This window comes from Ranitomeya imitator, chromosome 9 (genome assembly GCF_032444005.1).
Source record: "Ranitomeya imitator isolate aRanImi1 chromosome 9, aRanImi1.pri, whole genome shotgun sequence".
NCBI lineage: Eukaryota > Metazoa > Chordata > Amphibia > Anura > Dendrobatidae > Ranitomeya > Ranitomeya imitator.
This window is the reverse complement of record NC_091290.1, coordinates 20,362,740-20,382,340: the sequence shown is the minus strand read 5'-3', so window position 1 is coordinate 20,382,340 and position 19,601 is coordinate 20,362,740. Positions and strand designations below refer to the sequence as shown.

At 40.7% G+C, this 19,601-nt stretch overlaps 1 protein-coding gene across 3 annotated transcripts in view; it reads left to right on the top strand.

Annotated features, from left to right (window-relative positions):
* Positions 1–10,822, top strand: part of LOC138648710 (receptor-type tyrosine-protein phosphatase eta-like) — a 160,891-nt gene extending 150,069 nt beyond the window's left edge. For 2 of the 3 annotated variants that reach the window (XM_069738543.1, XM_069738542.1), the window contains 2 exons: positions 1,489–1,624; positions 7,333–10,822. In XM_069738543.1, the coding sequence (XP_069594644.1) occupies positions 1,489–1,624; positions 7,333–7,473 (277 nt within the window). In that variant the 3' untranslated portion in view covers positions 7,474–10,822. The remainder of the gene's footprint in view (positions 1–1,488; positions 1,625–7,332) is intronic. The other variant, XR_011315179.1, reaches the window with a different exon arrangement.
* The last annotated feature ends 8,779 nt before the right edge of the window (positions 10,823–19,601 follow it).

Here is a 19,601-nt window from a genome sequence, read left to right as displayed (position 1 = left end):
ATTTGGGATTTGTATGGTGGAGTTATTTGGCACTGTACAGAAAGAACTGTTGGGATAATAATAATCTTTATTTTTATATAGCTAGTTGGGATGGTGTTTGATACTCTTATTTCAGCAGTCTGTGGAGAATTTACTGTTTGTCCTTTTATTTGCAATATTTTTTTATGTATTATAGCTGTATATTTTCCCTGTTTTTTTTTCTCATCTAGTCCACAAATAGTTGTTTTACCCATGGGCCTCCATAGATTTGGATTGCTCACAATTGCTTCTGAATCCATTACTTTGGGCCACTAACCTATTTTGGATTTCATTTCTTTCACAACATGCAGTATAAATGACAAGATGGGTTTTATTCTGCACATCAGAACATTATTCATATATATCCTATATTTTACTACTTTTGCACAATTGCAATCATTTTAAAAATGTTTTTGTAACATACCATAAAGCTTTTTTTATGTTTCCGCATATTTTATTTTTTTGCTTTGGTTTTTTGGATTTTTTTTTTTTTTTTGCGGGATAGCCAGTAGTTTTCATTTTGGAGTACATATACATTTTTTATGACTTTTTATTACATTCTTTTTTTTTTCTCCAGTCTGGAGATACAAAAACACTGACATTGTTTTTAACTAATTGTGCCGGATAACTATAGTTTGATATAATGGATCGTTAAGATTCCTGCTATAAAAATGTGAGCTTTATTATTTTGTTACACAATAAAGCACTTTGTAATAAAGGGAAAGGTTAATTTTTAATGTTTTTATATTTAGTTTTACTTTTTATTTTTTACACTCACTAGGAGACTGGACCGTGCAGTTAATTCATTGCTGATAGAATTTATGGCCATACTCCTGTATTAGCATGGCTTACGAGGAGTACAGAGATGACCAGTCTGAGGACCTTCATTAGGCCCTTCTATATCATTAAAAACCCTCTGGTACCCTATAATCACCTTTATAATTCTCTCTGATCTATACTTGTCATTCACTAACTAAATTGTAGTAAACTGTGCTCAAATCTATGAAAAATTAACTTTCCTGTATCTTCTGACATGTAAAAAAGATACCATCAGTGCCAGAACAACAGGCACGTGGCCTCCTTGTGAGCACTATGCCCTCTTTAGTTATTGCTCGTATATTCTGAACATTTGCTGTGCAGTCCTTATTTCTGATGAAGGCCTGAGGGTTAGGATAGAATGAGATGTGTATATTTTAATTACGGTATCTACACATTAAAGAATTGTCTTTTCAAGCCAATATATTTGGAGTGCCAAGGTTTTCTTCACCTACTGGATTACACAATTGTATACCACCTGTACACCCAACATTGCAGAATGCTGTGTATCTTGCGACTCCATTGATTTTTTTTTTTTTTACTAGTGTCTCAAGTCCGATTATAAAACAATGCAATGTATTTTTTGTGAAAGAGACATCATCATTGTGCAATTTATCTGCTATTTATATATTCTGTTGCTGTTTCTTTTTTTAGTGCTGGAGTGGGCAGGACGGGTACTTTGATAGCACTTGATCGTGTTATGAAACAAATTGAAACAGAAAGCCAAATAGATGTGTATGGAGTCGTTTATGATCTCCGGATGCACCGAGGATTAATGGTGCAAACTGAAGTAAGTGGATGACATTTTTCTCATTTTTCACATGCCTAAGGTCTAAGGATATACTATATAATTATATATATATGCATTATAGGAGTAATAATCTTGATTATAGAAGCCATTAGTATAGTAGTTATATTCGTTTACATAGGACCAGTATTATAGTAGTTATATTATTGTACATAGGACCAGTATTATAGTAGTTATATTATTGTACATAGGAGCAGTATTATAGTACACTATGTGCAGAATTATTAGGCAAGTTGTATTTTGATCACATGATACGTTTTATACATGTTGTCCTACTCCAAGCTGTTCAGGCTTCAGAGCCAACTACCAATTAAGTAAATCAGGTGATGTGCATCTCTGTAATGAGAGGTGTTGTCTAATGACATCAAAAGGTGTGCTTCATTATTAGGCAACTTCCTTTCCTTTGGCAAAATGGGTCAGAAGAGAGATTTGATGGGCTCTGTAAAGTCCAAAATTGTGAGATGTCTTGCAGAGGGACGCAGCAGTCTTGAAATGACCAAACTTTTGAAGCGTGATCACCGAACAATCAATTGTTTCATGGCAAATAGCCAACAGGGTCACAAGAAGCGTGTTGGGCAAAAAAAGGCGCAAAATAACTGCCCATGAATTGAGGAAAATCAAGCGTGAAGCTGCCAAGATGCCATTTGCCACCAGATTTGCCATATTTCACAGCTGCAACGTTACTGGAGTAACAAAAAGCACAAGGTGTGCGATACTCATGGACATGGCCAAGGTGAGGAAGGGTGAAAAACGACCACCTGTGAACAAGAAACATAAGATAAAACGTGAAGACTGGGCCAAGAGATATCTTAAGACTGACTTTTCAAAGGTTTTATGGACTGATGAAATGAGAGTGACTCTTGATGGGCCAGAAGGAAGGGCCGGAGGCTGGATCAGTAAAGGGCAGAGAGCTCCACTCCGACTCAGACGCCAGCAAGGTGGAGGTGGGGGACTGGTATGGGCTGCGATCAACAAAGATGAACTTGTGGGACCTTTTCAGGTTGAGGATGGAGTGAAGCTCAACTCCCAGACCTACTGCCAGTTTCTGGAAGACTTCTTCAAGCAGTGGTACAGGAAGAAGTCGGTATCGTTCAAGAAAAACAGGATTTTCCTGCAGGACAATGCTCCATCACATGCCTCCAACTACTCCACAGCGTGGCTGGCCAGTAAAGGTCTCAAAGAAGAAAAAATAATGACATGGCCCCTTGTTCACCTGATCTGAGCCCCATAGAGAACCTGTGGTCCCTCATAAAATGTGAGATCTACAGGGAGGGAAAACAGTCCACCTCTCGGAGCAGTGTCTGGGAGGCTGTGGTGGCTGCTGCACGCAATGTTGGTCGTAAACAGATCAAGCCACTGACAGAATCTATGGATGGAGGCTGTTGAGTGTCATCATAAAGAAAGGTGGCTGTATTGGTCACTAATTTTTTTGGGTTTGTTTTTGCATGTCAGAAATGTTTATTTCTAAATTTTGTGCATTTATATTGGTTTACCTGGTGAAAATAAACAAGTGAGCTGGGAATATATTTGGTTTTTATTAAGTTGCCTAAGAATTCTGCACAGTAATAGTTACTTGCACAAACCGATATCCTCCTAAGATAGCCAAATCTAAAAAACCCACTCCAACTTCCAAAAATATTAAGCTTTTATATTTGAGTCTTTTGGGTTGATTGAGAACATAGTTGTTGATCAATAATAAAAATAATCCTCTAAAATACAACTTGCCTAATAATTCTGCACACAGTGAATATAGGGGCAGTATTATAGTAGTTATATTATTCTACATAGGAGGCAGTATTATAGTAGTTATATTCTTGTGTATAGGGGCAGTATTATAGTAGATATATTGTTGTACATAGGGGCAGTATTATAGTAGTTATATTCTTGTACATAGGGGGCAGTATTATAGTAGTTATATTCTTGTACATAGGAGCAGTATTATAGTAGATATATTCTTGTACATAGGGGGCAGTATTATAGTAGTTATATTCTTGTACATAGGGGCTGTATTATAGTAGATATATTCTTGTACATAGGAGCAGTATTATCTATAATATAACGCTGGGAGCGTCACTCTGTCCGAAGCCTTTATAGACTGCGCAGGCGCAAGCGCCGGCGCAGTCTGGCCCCCACAGAGTAACGCTCCCAGGAGATCGCGGTATGCGTAAGCACTGAACGCATACCGCGATCTCCACCGGAGAGTCAGGGACCGCCAGGAGGGTAAGTATATTCACCTTTCCCCGTTCCAGCGCTGCGTGCGGCTCCGTGTCCCGGCTCCTCTGCTGTGACAGTTCAGAGGGCGCGATGACGCGCTTAATGCGCGCCGGTGCCGCCCTCTGACCAGTCACAAGCAGAGGAGCCGGAGTGTGTCTACAAGAAAATGGCGCCGGAAAGCGCAGGCGCCGATTCCTGCTGCCGGAATCGGCACCTGCGCAGTCTGCGCTTTCCGGCGCCATTTTCGTGAAGACACATTCCGGCTCCACTGCAGGTGTGTCTTAAAGAAAATGGCGCCGGAAAACGCGGACCGCGCAGGCGCCGATTCCTGCTGCCGGAATCGGCGCCTGCGCAGTCCGCGCTTTCCGGCGCCATTTTCTTGAAGACACTCCGGCTCCACTGCAGGTGTGTCTTCAAGAAAATGGCGCCGGAAAGCGCGGACTGCGCAGGCGCCGATTCCGGCAGCAGGAGGATGAAGAAAATGGGCGGAAAGGAATGGCGTAAGTAACAAATTGCTGTGGCATGAAGCTGTGACACTTCATGCCACAGCAATTTGTTACTTACGCCACCTGATTTCTTTCCGCCGCCATTTTCTTGGTCTTGCTGCCGGAATCGGCGCCTGCGCAGTCCGCGCTTTCCGGCGCCATTTTCTTGAAGACACGGAAAGCGCGGACTGCGCAGGCGCCGATTCCGGCAGCAGGAGGACGAAGAAAATGGGCGGAAAGGAATGGCGTAAGTAACAAATTGCTGTGGCATGAAGCTGTGGCATGAAGTGCCTGCGCAGTCCACGCTTTCCGGCGCCATTTTCTTGAAGGCACACTGCCGGCGCCATTTTCTTGAAGACACACTGCAGGTGTGTTTTCAAGAAAATGGCGCCGGAAATCGCGGACTGCGCAGGCGCCGATTCCGCCAGCAGGAGGACCAAGAAAATGGTGGCGGAAAGGAATCAGGTGGCGCAAGTAACAAATTGCTGTGGCATGAGGCTGTGGCACTTCATGCCACAGCTATTTGTTACTTACGCCACCTGATACAGGGCATATACTATGGAGCATCTTATGGAGCAGCGTATGGGGCATATGGATGGGAGCAGCACATGACAGAACGGGGGCGCAGGATGGGAGCAGCACATGACAGAACGGGGGCGCAGGATGGGAGCAGCACATGACAGAACGGGGGCGCAGGATGGGAGCAGCACATGACAGAACGGGGGCGCAGGATGGGAGCAGCACATGACAGAACCGGGGCGCAGTATGGGAGCAGCACATGATAGAACGGGGGCGCAGGATGGGAGCAGCACATGACAGGATGGGAGCAGCAAATGACAGAATGGAGGCGCAGAATGGGAGCAGCACATGACAGAACGGGGGCGCAGGATGGGAGCAGCACATGACAGAACGGGGGCGCAGGATGGGAGCAGCACATGACAGGATGGGAGCAGCAAGTGACAGAATGGAGGCGCAGAATGGGAGCAGCAAATGACAGAACGGGGGCGCAGGATGGGAGCAGCACATGACAGAACGGGGGCGCAGGATGGGAGCAGCACATGACAGAACGGGGCGCAGGATGGGAGCAGCACATGACAGGATGGGGATGCAGGATGGAGCAGCACATGACAGGATGGGGACGCAGGATGGAGCAGCACATACCAGGATGGAGACCATATACCAATATAAATGCTCGCCACCCGGGCGTAGAACGGGTTCAATAGCTAGTAGTAGATATATTCTTGTAGATAGGAGCAGTATTATAGTAGTGATATTCTTGTACATAGGGGCAGTACTAAGTAGTTATATTCTTGTACATAGGGGCAGTATTATAGTAGATATATTCTTGTATTGTTTTGACGACGCAGAAAAAAAAAATGCTACAGGCTGCGTCTACGCTGGTCGCCGCATCGTCAAAACGACGCATGCGGCAGCATCCGCATACAGCCACATGACCTGCGTACCTAATGTTAAAGATTGGTACGCAGGCCGCATGCGGGCCACATGCAGAAGTAGGCGGAGCTAGCGGCGGAGGTGCGGCCGAGAGCGGGGCTTCACGGAGGAAGTCCGCAGCCCGCCGCACATCAGGTAAACGCTAATGTGAAACCAGCCTTAGCTGCACCAATTTTGCAGCAGACCTTTAATAATCCATACTTATCAATAGTATCTAATCCACAGACCTTGAAAATTTAGACTAGGCTGTCGTAAAATGTGCCAGATTTATTGTAGTGGTTGATGCCATTTGATAAAATCTGGCACATTTTTAGACTATCCAGTCTTTGTTTACACCACTTATTATAATTAGTTGGCTTATCTTGTGCCAGAAATTTTCACCTTGTCTGACAAAAAAAAATGAAAAGTGTCTACAAGTCTTAAAAAATATGGTGAACGCCATGTGAGGAGAAACGAGGGGCCAGAGGGTGCTCTAGTCCCCTAGCCAAAATTGAATGGACCAGGGCTCATCCCACCAAACGCCCGCTCTCCTTTTACCGTGGACGTAATGCTACTCAGATTATTGATTTTTATTTATATTTCATATTTAACTTAGCCGTTAAAATCAACAAACAATCATAAAAAAGGTGCAAGATGCAAAAGACAGACAACAATCAACAACAAAAACCAAACCAAGGTATATTCTAGGTGCATGGAGAGATGCTGTATGCAAATCTTTTCTCCTGCTTTATTTTATCCTAGAAAAATAACACCCCCCCTTTTTTTCAGACACTAATTAGTAGGGTCTCATTGGTCCAACAATATGAGATGTTTAAGGTCCCTAAACCATAAAAAGTCGCACTCAGAGATAAGCTATTTGGCTCTGTGATATACATCCATTTTTATGCACTAATGAGTGCTTTAGACTATTGTTTATATCGAGGTAGTATAAATATGGGGGATTTGATTTAGTACCAACCATTACTATTTGATTGACACAGAATATACATACACCCCATACCCTACTAATTAATGTCTGAAAAAAAAGGGGGGGGGGTGTTATTTTTCTAGGATAAAAAAAAGCAGGAGAAAAGATTTGCATACAGCATCTCTCCATGCACCTAGAATATACCTCGGTTTGGTTTTTGTTGTTGATTGTTGTTTCCTGTGAAAACTCCTTTGACTGGCAAATAAATACATCATAATAGATTTATTTCTGCATATCAGTTTATTGACTGTAATGACTGAAAGTATATGCCTCTATGATAGGAGGAGAGGGGTTTTCACACTAGGGGACCATCCTAAGAATGAAGGGCATGCAGCGCTGGCTTCCCTTCCTACGTTTTCCCTATACATTGCCAGCTCACCCACGTTCCCCCGTGGCTGTGCAGGGAACTGTAGCACATCTACATTTGACCTTATGTGCATGTAAGCATTAGATTAATTGGAGAATTAACCAGTGCCTAATCCCCTTAATTCTCTGGATCTGAAGGGGTTGATTTAATCTGTTGCCCCTTAAAGGTTTGTATCTAACAGTTTTATCATTCGTTTACATTGCAGAGCCAATACATTTTCCTAAATCAGTGTGCGCTGGATATTATCAAGGCTCCGAGGATGAATGATCCAGATCTGATTTACCAAAACACATCAGCGATCTATCAGAATACGAGTACTTCTTCTTTTAAAAAGACAAACTTTTAACCAAGGAACTTCTCAGAAAGAAGGCTCTTGGGATTTCTGGATTTACAATTATCATAGGACCAAGAAGGGAATTGCACTTTGAATAACTAATTGTTTATATTTTGGGCCAAAGAATACAAGACACTTTTAAAAAAATGCAATGTCACTGTCCATTCATGGATGTACTATTACAATCTGCTGGATAGATATAGTATATCCTATGTTAAAAGGGCAAAGATACTCCAACAATTCATTGACCATTCCAGTGCCTAAAAATGTTATACATATATAGAGACATTTTGACCAGATCAAATCTATTTTTTATGGGAGATCATTTTTAAATATTGTGAAATAATTGCAAATGTATATGTACAGTATGTGTAAAATCCTACATAATATATATATATATATATATATATATTTGACATTTATTAAAGCCTGTGTGAAGGAAAATCTAGGTGTCCCCTATAGCAACCATGACAATTGTAGATGTTGCTTTTGGCTAAACCTTTTTTCATTTGCACTATTGTTTTTATTAAAAATAAGATTTTTTTTTTTACAAAGTTTTTAAACATCCTATGGAATATGCATATAGATATTTTATTACGTATATAAATGTTATGTTTTTATTTCCAGTTTCTGCAAGTCTGCCTAGCAATGAAAATTACCAATTTATACAAAACGTGCTGACCATTATTGTACCTGTGGAAGATTTTACTCAGGGTATTTCTTGCACTGAACCCATGTAATTTATAGAATGGAGAAGTTTTGGATTGTTGTAAATGTGTATATAAGTAAAAAACGATTTTCTTATTTTTTTTTGTACATACCAGAATGTGTTATATAGGAATCTAGTTGTAGAACTGCTGTAGTCGGAGGAAAAAGCCTCTGGATAATATGCTGCACTGGAGAATTAACAGGACCGGTCCACTGTAGTAAACAGAAATGTACTCATCCAACTGATGACACATTCTTAACTATATGCAAATTATTTATTTTCTGAAAAGATCTCTATTAATTTCCACAGCTTGATAAACCTCCATGATACAGAAACTGTTTCATCCACTGTGAGCACTTTTAAAACATTTTTAATTTTCAATGCATCCAACAAAAAAATAATGTCAGAACTTTGTAAACCGTTTTGATTGAAAAAAAAAATTCGTACTTTTTTAAATTTACAGCTCCTATGCTGACCTATGTGTGTTGACTGTTACAGACCACAAACAAAACCGTCTTTTTCTTAGATGGACTCCTAACATGTAACATGTGACTCCTGTAATCATGGAGATACACAATTCTGCATTAACAAATAGAGTGGATTATTTAATATTCAGAGCTGGAAAAATCATATAAATAGAAAAAATACAAGAGGCACTGCATATTGCTTGTAAAGGCAGTGGACGTACTCTTACAGATTTGTATAAAACATATACATCAGGTAATAAAGGGGTTGTCCACTTCAAAAAAAAAAAAAAAAAAATGGCTTAGAATGAGACAGGAAAAAAAAGTGCTCACCACCCCAATCCACTGCCGTTATGACACTTCCCAGTCCCCATTGGTAAGTAGTTCCTGCTACGCGATTACACAAGAACATGTGACCACTGCAGCCAATCACTGACTGAGGTGTATCACCACTGCAGCGATTAATTGGCTGAGCAGTCATTTCCTGTGTGCCGAGATGGACAAGGAAGTGGAGACCAGTGTCCAAAGAGGTGGAAGGTGATGATCAGTGAGGTGCATTTTAGACCGCTCTGATCCTAAAAAAAAAAAAGACAGTGGACATCGCCTTCAAATTGACTTCACCCTGATTAGAACTTTCTTTTTCTAATGTGGTTAAACCACATTAGGTTTATTATATCTGAAAGAACCTTCGTTACATTATATTGCTGCTATCATTTCTATATGATGATGCCATAAACCAAAGCGGCCTTCAGTTCGTTTACTGACACGTTACATAAAAATCAAGCGAACTTATAAAAAGCTTTATCTTCTCTTCCATTTTCTGATTTTCTGAATGTTACCAGAATAAGATACTAGCGCTAAGGTTATGTGCACACGTTGCGGATTAGCCTTAGGCTGGGTTCACATTGCGCTAGGTGTGTCCGTCTAACGGACTCGTTTTTAAGTAGTAAAAACGCAATGTAACGCACATACTAACACGCCCATAGACTTGCATTGTCTGACGCATCGTGACGCATCCCTCAATTGGTATGCGTTTGTCACATAACGTTTTTTTTCTGACGGACCTTCAACGCGGCTTGCAGCGTTTTCGGGTCCGGCCAAGCTAACGCACTACTAACGGAAGCGTTCATTCTGCCATAGAAGGCTATGGCAAACGCAGTCAGACGCAAATCATGAAAAATTTCCAAATAGAACCACACGTTTTAATAGCGTTTGAGGGTGGTCACATGTGGTCATGTGACAGGAAATGTGACTTCGGCCATTAAAATATCCGCAGACATATCCGCAAACGCAGACAAACGGATACTTCGTAAACGGACATCAAAATGAAAAAACGCGATCACATGCGTTAACGCTAGCGTTACCGTGACGACGAATTTCACATATTTTTGCTCCGTTTCTGTACATGCGTTTAACGCATCCGTTTAACGCCATGTACTTGACGCAATGTGAACCTAGCCTTAGGAATTTCTGGTGCGGATTCTGCCTCTCCTGGCAGAAAATGCACCTGTGGTTCCGCAGTGTTTTTTGTGCGTTTTTGCTGTGGTTTTCTTGTGGATTTGCTGCGGTTTTTACCCCTGCGGTTTTTTATAATGGAATGGGTACAAAAACACTGCAGATTCACAAAAAAATTAGTGACATGCTACTTCTTTTAAACCGCAGCGGATTTTCCGCAAAGTGTGCACAACATTTTTTTTTTCTCATTGATTTACATTGTACTGTAAATCAATTGCGGATCTGCAGCGTTTCTGCACCCCAAAAAACGCTGCAGATCCGCACAGAATCCGCAATGTGTGCACATACCCTTACTCTTGTTTTGGTAGTCTTTTTTACTGTAAAGAGAGGATTTTATACATATATATATATTTTATAGAGAATATTTGAAGTAATCATATGTGATAATTATGCACAAAGGTGTCGGAAAACTTGAAAGATTATAATATTTTATGTTATTTAATATGTAAATGATCCTTCATGTGATTTTTTTTTTTGTTAAATATCCTTTGACCTAAATGTAGTTTTATTAATTTAAATGCAGTGAAGGAGCCGATAATGTAAAGAATGAATAATGCTCCAATAGTTTAAGGAGTCAAACAGGAGTCAAATGTGAAATCTGTCATACACTGTTCTGTCTGGTGTAAACACTGTAAAGATTTACTGAACCAGCAATAAAGGTGTCCTGATCTTATGTCCTTTTTGTTTTGTTGTTCTTGTCTCTCTTGTATAGGAACTAGTGGATCTTGAAGAAAGTATATATTTTAGTGGAGTAGCGTGAGAAGAGTGCAGAGGTTAGTCATACCCTGCGCTTGTACAACAAGTGAGAAGAGCGGTATTAATACATGGTGTGCACTAATTATTTCAGCAAATTTTACATTCAAAAAGTTAAATGGCGCTCCTTCCCTTCCGAGCCCTGCTGTGCGCCCAAACAGTAGATTTCCCCCACAAAATGGGGTATCTGCATATTCAGGAGAAATTGCACAACAAATTTTGTGGTCCATTTTTTCCTTTTAGCCTCATGAAATAAAAAAGGTTGGGTCTTCCACATTGCTTCATTATCTCTGAAGTAATTGAAGGGTTAATAAACTTCTTGAATGTAGTTTTGAGCATCTTGAGGGGTGCAGTTTTCAGAATGGTGTCACTTTTGAGTATTTCCTGTCATATAGGCCCCTCAAAGTAATTTCAAATGTAATGTGGTTTAGTAAATTTTATTTTGAAAAATAAGAACTCGCTGGTCAACTTTTAACCCTTATAACGTCTTAACAAAATAAAAGTTTTAAAAAATTGTGCTGATGTAAAGTAGACACGTGGAAATGTTATTTATTAACTATTTTGTGTGACATAACTAATTTAAGGGCATAAAATTAAAAGCTGCAAAATTTTCAAAATGTCAAATTTACATTTTTCACAAAAAAAGGTAAGTCACATAGAAGAAATTTTACCACTGTTATGAAGTACAATATGTCACGAAAAAAAGTTCTCAGAGTCAGTGGTATCTGTTTAAGCATTCCAGAATTATAACCTCATAAAGTGACAGTAGTCAGAATTGTAAGAATTGGCCCGGTCATTACGATACGATACACTTTATTGATCCCGTGGGAAATTATGGTATCACAGCAGCACAACTTAAATCATAAAAATCATAAAGGAATTCCATAGTTGACATGACAGTTTGTTGACAGAAGAACATTATACATTATACATTAGAATAGGACATACACAACGAGTGAACTGAAATGTAGAGAAATAAGTAGACATTCACCTTGGTGGTTTAACCCTAATGTTATTGTTGTACATTCCCATGGCAGTTGGCACAAACGATTTCCTATATTTTTCCTTCTTACACCTCAGAAGTATTAGCCGGTTGCTGAAGGTGCTCTTCTGTCTCATGAATAGCTCATATAATGGATGTGCATTATTGTTCATAATTGTCATACACTTTCTCAGAGTTCTTTTCTCCACTACCTCCCCAAAAGAGTCCAGATTGCAGCCGACAGCAGAACTTGCCTTCTTAATAATCTTATTCAGCTTATTAGCATCAGAGGCCCGCACACTATTACCCCAGCACGTGATTGCAAAAAAGATGGCACTTGCCACCACAGATTGGTAGAACATTTCTAACATTTTGCTACACACATTAAAAGACCTCAGTTTCCTTAGGAAATACAGTCTGCTCATCCCCTTCTTGTAGACAAACTCTGAGTGGCATCTCCAGTCCAGTTTGCTATCCAAATGGACCCCCAAATATTTGTAACTCTCCACCTGCTCTACCTCCTGACCAGCAATAGTGATCGGTAAGCATTCCAACTTTATCCTGCTATAGTTGGCCACCAACTCCTTGGTTTTCTTAACATTTAGCTGCAGATAGTTACCATTGCACCAATCCACGAAATTCGACACCACCCTTCTGTATTCCTCATCCCCCTGATCTCCCCTAATGCATCCCACAACCACAGAGTCATCCGAAAATTTTTGAAGATGGCAAAGTTCAGATTTATACTGAAAGTCTGAAGTATACAGTGTGAATAGAAAGGGCGCAAGCACCGTTCCCTGGGGGGCACCTACACTGCTCAATAATCTGCTTGACACCACTGCTCCCATCTGTACAAACTGTGGCCGATCTGATAGGTAGTCAGTTATCCAATTTCTCATCCCCTCCTCAACCTTCATATCAGTCATCTTTTTGTGTAGTAAAAGTGGCTGCAGGGAGTTAAATGCACTCGAGAAATCGAAGAACATCGCTCGCACCGTGGCTCCGTCATTCTCCAGAAATGAATGTACCCTATGTAACAGAGAAAGAATAGCATCATCCACCCCCAATCTATGTCGGTAAGCAAACTGAAGGGGATCAATAAAAGCATTGACCCTCGGTCTTAAGTGAGCAAGCACTAATCTTTCCAAGGCCTTCATAGCATGAGATGTTAAGGCTACAGGACGATAGTCATTTAGGGTTGCAGGAGAAGTCGTCTTGGGTACCGGCACCAGACAGGAAGTTTTCCATAACACCGGTACCCTCTGTGTTTGTAGACTTCCATTAAATAGGCGCGTAAAGACAGTACACAGCTGGTCTGCACACACTTTAAGGACACGTGAGCTGAGTCCATCTGGTCCTGCAGCTTTACCAATGTTAAGTGACTTAAACTGCCTCCTCACATCATTTTCGGATACTCTAAAATAGGTCTGCTCATCCTCCAATATCGATGTTGCCGAATTTGCACCCAGTTCCCATCCACTATCAGTTGGCACATGTACACATGTACTGCTGAACCTGTTGAAATACTCATTCATCTCATTAGCCTTGTCCATTGTTCCTGGATCATTTTCAAGCCTCAACTTAAGCCCAGTCAGTAATTTCATTCCTGCCCAAACCTCTCTGGTATTATTGTGGGACAGTTTCTTTTCAAGTTTAATTCTGAAGGCTTCCTGGGCCTCCTTTATTTTATGCTTCAATTCATGCTGTATCATTTTAATTTCCTCTTTGTCACCCAGTTTAAATGCCTTTTTTTTCCTGTTGAGCAAATGCTTCAATTCCTTTGTTATCCATGGCTTGTTGTTTGCAAAACACCTAATCTTTTTAGTCGGCACCAACATATCAGTGCAGAAGTTAATGTAGTCAGTCACTCTACCAACCACTTCATTAACATTTGTATACTCATCCATTGTCCCAAGCAGCACATCCCAGTCTGTAAGATGAAAGCAATCCTGTAAAGCCTGTTCATTTGTTGGATTCCACATTCTAACTGATTTAATCTTAGGAGGCTGTGTACTAACAACAGGTTGGTAGACTGGTGACAATAGTACAAGATTGTGATCAGATTTCCCCAAGGGCGGCAGGGTAGACGATGAATAAGCATTCTTGACATTCGCATAGAGTAAGTCCAACGTAATTTTGTCACGTGTTGTACATTTAACAAATTAATAGAATTTAGGTAAGGCAGTAGACATTTTAGCCCGGTTAAAATCCCCAGAGATTACAGTAAGCGAGTTGGGGTGTTTCAGCTGGAGCCGAGCAATGACTCCTGACAGCACTTCACCTGCAGCCTCATGGTTTGCAGTTGGTGGTATGTACAACACTATTGCAATAACAAGCGAGAATTCTCTAGGAATATAGTAAGGTCTGAGGCCAACAGCTAGCAATTCAATGTTCGGACAACAATGGCGCTCCCTTACAGTCACATGCCCCTGATTGCACCAACCATTGTTTATGTAGAGTATAACTCCACCACCCTTTTTTTTGCCGCTCTTCATAGTGTCTCTATCCGCCCGGACCATGTGAAATCCTGGTACTGAAACACTTGAGTCCGGGATCTCGCCACGTAACCATGTTTCAGTAAAACATATCAAACTGCATTCCTTGTATTCCCTCTGGGTCCGTATTAATGCCAGCAGTTCATCCGACTTATTACCCAGTGATTGAACATTCCCCATGATGATGGACGGAACTACAGGTTTAAACAGGTCAAAATTGGTTCGTTCACAAAGGGTTTAAGAATCCTAATTTTCATGGATAAATCCTTTGACCACTTTTACTCAGGATCTGGCAGGCTCCCTCTGTGTCTCATTTCTATGTTATAAATGGAATCTTTTTACCATGGAAACCGTATTTTTAGACCCAAAATGTTCAAAACAATAAGCGTATAGAAACTGTAGACTTTTTACAAGTAGTTTTTTTTAGGTTAGAGCCATATTGTGACACATGTACTGTGCATGCATTGATCATGTTTTGTCCTTGCTGTCCTATTTTTGCCTTTGGAGGTGATTTTTCATTCTGTGAGATTACTCTGGAGCTGCAGCTACACTTCCCAGACCCCAGGTAATTCTCTTGTCAAGACCATATCTGAATGCAACCAGCCATAATATTGTGCTCTTAGCTCCTTATGGATCTTTTACATTTAAAGGTCAATGAATATTTTAATGTCAAGTAACAAAACTTTTTTTTATAACTTCTCTCTTTGAAATAGAATTGAAAATACACTATTTCGACAATGAGCACATATTAGACAGTGTAAATTACAATTTCTTTAACCCTTTTCCGTCATCGGGTGTCGCTTTGATATGGGCTCCGGCACTGAGCCCACATCTTTTCTTGCACACGTCAGCTGTTTTGAACATGTGCCTCTAACAGCCGCGGATGGAATTGCGATCCACCCGCGGCCGTTAGCTAGTTAAATGCCGCTGTCAAACTCTTCCAGAAATCCTGCCGATTGGTGACCCCGTCACGTGATCACGGGTCACCGATGGGTTGGAATGACAAACAGAGGTCTCGAGTAGACTTCTATGGTTGTCACTGCTAGATTGCTATAAAAAAACAAAATCAAACATATACATATTTGCTATCACCGCGTTCAGAATCGCCTGGTCTGTCAATATAAAAGAAGAATTAACCCGATCACTAAACGGAGCAATGAGAAAAAAAGTCTAAACACCAGAATTAAGTTTTATTTGGTCACCACAACATTGCATTAAAATGCAATAACGGGTAATGAAAAGAACGTATCTGCACCAAAATGGTATCATTAAAAACATCAGTTTTAGGCAAACTTTAGAATTTTTTTTCACCACTTAGAGAAAAAAGAACCTAGACATGTTTGGTGTCTATGAACTCATAATGACACGGAGAATCATAATGGCAGCTCAGTTTTAGCATTTAGTGGACATGGTAAAAAAAAAAATAATTGAACAATAACTGTGGGATTGCACTTTTTTTAAAATTTCACAGCACTTGGAATTTTTTTCCTGTTTTCAAGTAAACGACATGGTAAAATCAATGGTGTAATTCAAAAGTAAAACTCATCTCGCAAAAAACAAGCCATCACATGTCCATATTGACTGAAAAATAAAGTTATGGCTCTGGGAAGAAGGGGAGCAAAAAATGAAAATGCAAAACCAAAAATACCTCTCGTCGTTAAGGGGTTAATTTCCACAGCTCTTTATAAACATAATCACTGTCCCCATTGGGGCTCACAATCTACATTCCCTATCAGTATGTCAGTGGAATAAGTTAGGAAACAGGAGAATCTGGAGGAAACCCATGCAAACAAGGGGAAAACATGCAAAGTCCTTGCAGACATTATCCTTGGTGGGATTTGAACCCAGGACCTCAGTGCTGCATAGCAACAGTGCTAACCACTGAGTCACTGTGCTGCCCCAAACCATATTTTATACGCCAGTTTTCATGTGCAGGACTAAGATGTACCAAATTCATTTCTGAAAATATTTAATATTAAGGTGAAGTGCTTCTAAACAGTGCATGAGTAGGAGAAATCAGAAGCTGCAGTCTTCTGGCTCCTCTTTGTCGTGGTAAACCTGTGACAGTTGCATAAAAACCAAGACCAAGATTTTTTTATCGTTTTTTCAGTTCTTTAAAAAAAATTTGCTTGACAGTGAAGGAATGGTTTAAGTTATTGATGTTTTCGTAATTTTAGACTTTTCAAAATGTGACCATTTTTCTGCAATGGTGCTCCAGTAGGGACTCTCAAGACAATCCTTGACGTGCTTTGTCAGCGTGCGTATTTTGGCCAAAATATCAACTAAGACCAGAGACCCCATGCATTTTTTTTTAAATCTTTGCAGGATGCAACCAGGCCCTGTAGTTTTTGTGTGGGGAATAAGTTTCTGTCCTTTCAGTGCTGGGCAGCCCACCTGATCAAATAGTATGATCAGGGCCGGCATCAGCACCCGGCGCACCCAGGCAAGTGCCGGGGCCCTAGCGAGACGGGGGGGGGGGGCATTTTGATAAGTGTGACCAACTTTTTACTATTGATGCTGCCTATGCAGCATCAATAGTAAAAAGATGTGTTAAAAATAATAAAAAAAAATAAAAAAATCATGAAATTCTCACCTTCCGACGGCTCCCCACAGCCTTCCCGCTCCTCGCAATGCTCCCGGCATCTCCCGTTCCCAGTAGTGCCTTACAAAATGACCCCAGATGACGTAGCATCACACGAGACTGCTACGTCATCACTGGGAATGGGAGATTTCGGCCAGGGCTGGATCCGAGGGCCGCCAGAAGGTGAGTATATAACTCTTTTTTATTTTAATTCTTTTTTTAGTAGGGATATGGTGCCCAGTCCCTGGAGGAGAGTCTCCGCTCCTCCACACCCGGAGGCTGTGTTATATACTACGTGGGCTGTGCTATATACTACGAGGCTGTGTTATATACTATGTGGCTGTTATACACTACGTGGTTGTGCTATATACTGTGTGGGCTGTGTTATATACTACGTGGCTGTTATATACTACGTAGCTGTGTTATATACTACGTGGCTGTGTTATATACTACGTGGACTGTGTTATATACTACGTGGACTGTGTTATATACTACGTGGACTGTGTTATATACTACGTGGACTGTGTTATATACTACATGGACTGTGTTATATACTACGTGAACTGTGTTATATACTATGTGGGCTGTGCTATATACTATATGAGCTGTTCTATGTATTATGTGAGCTGTGCTATATACTACGTGGGCTGTGCTATATACTATGTGGGCTGTGTTTTACACTACGTGGGCTGTTATATACTACGTGGGCTGTGCTATATACTACGTGGGCTGTTATATACTACGTGGGCTGTGTTATATACTACGTGGCTGTGTTATATACTACGTGGCTGTGTTATATACTACGTGGCTGTGCTATATACTACGTGGGCTGTGTTATATACTACGTGGGCTGTTATATACTACGTGGGCTGTGTTATATACTACGTGGGCTGTTATATACTACGTGGGCTGTGTTATATACTACGTGGCTGTGTTATATACTACGTAGGCTGTGCTATATGCTACCCATTTTGCACTTTTACAAATGTTCTACGTTAATACTTTCTAATATTTACTTTAAAAAGTTTTCCATTAAAAAATTTTCATATTCAATGTATGCAGTTTTTTTCTTTGCAGCAAGTTCACCTAACAATAAAATGACTACTGGTAACTGAGGAAGAGGGAGTAGGTCACAAAAATGGGCATATAAGGGGTTGACTTATATAAAGCCACTCTGCTGTATGGTATTATAGAATCTACAATAGCTATCACTCATGTAAGAAGTGAAATCTGGCATTGTACTATACCTATATTTCTCTGCTGTATCTGTGCATTATGAATCGTGGTATGTGTTAAAGGGGGGGGGGCCCACTGAGACTCTTTCACCCGCAGCCCTCAAAAACCTGGAGCCGGCCTTGAGTATGACACTTATCTGTGTGACTGACGCCCTATACAAGTCCTATCCATATGTATTTGGAATACTAAGCAACCCTCCCTCATAGATGATGGGTGCATGAGTGTTGTTCATTTGTGTTTTGCATCTTTGCTGCCTTCGCCTTTTATCACTGGGGGCTGCTGTTTGCTGCAGCACATTAGCGTTGTGACCAGGTATTGGCAAATATGGCTGCTTTTTCTGTGGCTGTTTTATTGTGTAGTCCAGTCCTTGTGAATCACAAAATCTATTTATTTTGTGCCGATGAAGACTAAGGCTACTTTCACACTTGCGTCGTGTGACGTCCGTCGCAATGCGTCGTTTTGGGGAAAAAATGGATCCTGCAAATGTGCCCGCAGGATGTGATTTTTGCCCATGGACTTGTATTGCCGACGGATCGTGACGTATGACCATACGTCGCGTCCGTCGTGCACTGGATGCGTCGTGTTTTGGCAGACCGTCATCCCGAAAAAACGTTCAAGAGAACGTTTTTTCGTACGTCGCGTCCGCCTTTTCCTACCGCGCATGCGCGGCCAAAACTCCACCCCCTCCTCCCTGGAATTTAGAATGGGCAGCAGATGCGTTGAAAAACTGCATCCGCTGCCCACGTCGTGCCAAATTTTCACAACGTGCATTGTGTGAAAGTAGCCTAACCTGCAACATTTAAAATCTTATTGAAATAATTGTTCATTTACTTTTTATTCAGAAGAAGGTGCAAATAACGTAGAAGTGCTGAGAAAAGAAATGGCATTTTGAGTGCGTTAATTTCATCAAACATTGTGTGTCATTTTGATGAATTTGGCTTAAAAAGTCCAAACACAATAGAAACATGACAAATAAAAGACTTGGAGATACGAGCAAATGATACATTTCCTTTAACACTAGAAGTCCCAGAGAGTGGTCATTTAACATTTCTACCTTTGGAGCTTGAAATTTCTGGGACTTCTAGTGTTAAGAAAACTAACTGTAACTTATTTGTATATAATCCGCCAGCTTGTTGCAAAACATCACAGTCCCAGACTTAACCATGAATACGGTATTTAAGGGGGGGGGGGGGGGGAGAAACACCCAAAAACAAACTCTTGATATTTCTTTTAACTTATTTTTACAAAGCTCTTCAACGTGATCATATCTACATTTTATAGGGGTGGACTTCCTCACTTTTCAAAATTATTTTTAATCAGCTAAAGTCAATTTATAGCTTGTAAGCGTAAAGAGGAAGGTTGTACATGCCACAGACAAGATGATGGATGAAGATTTGAGAGCTGT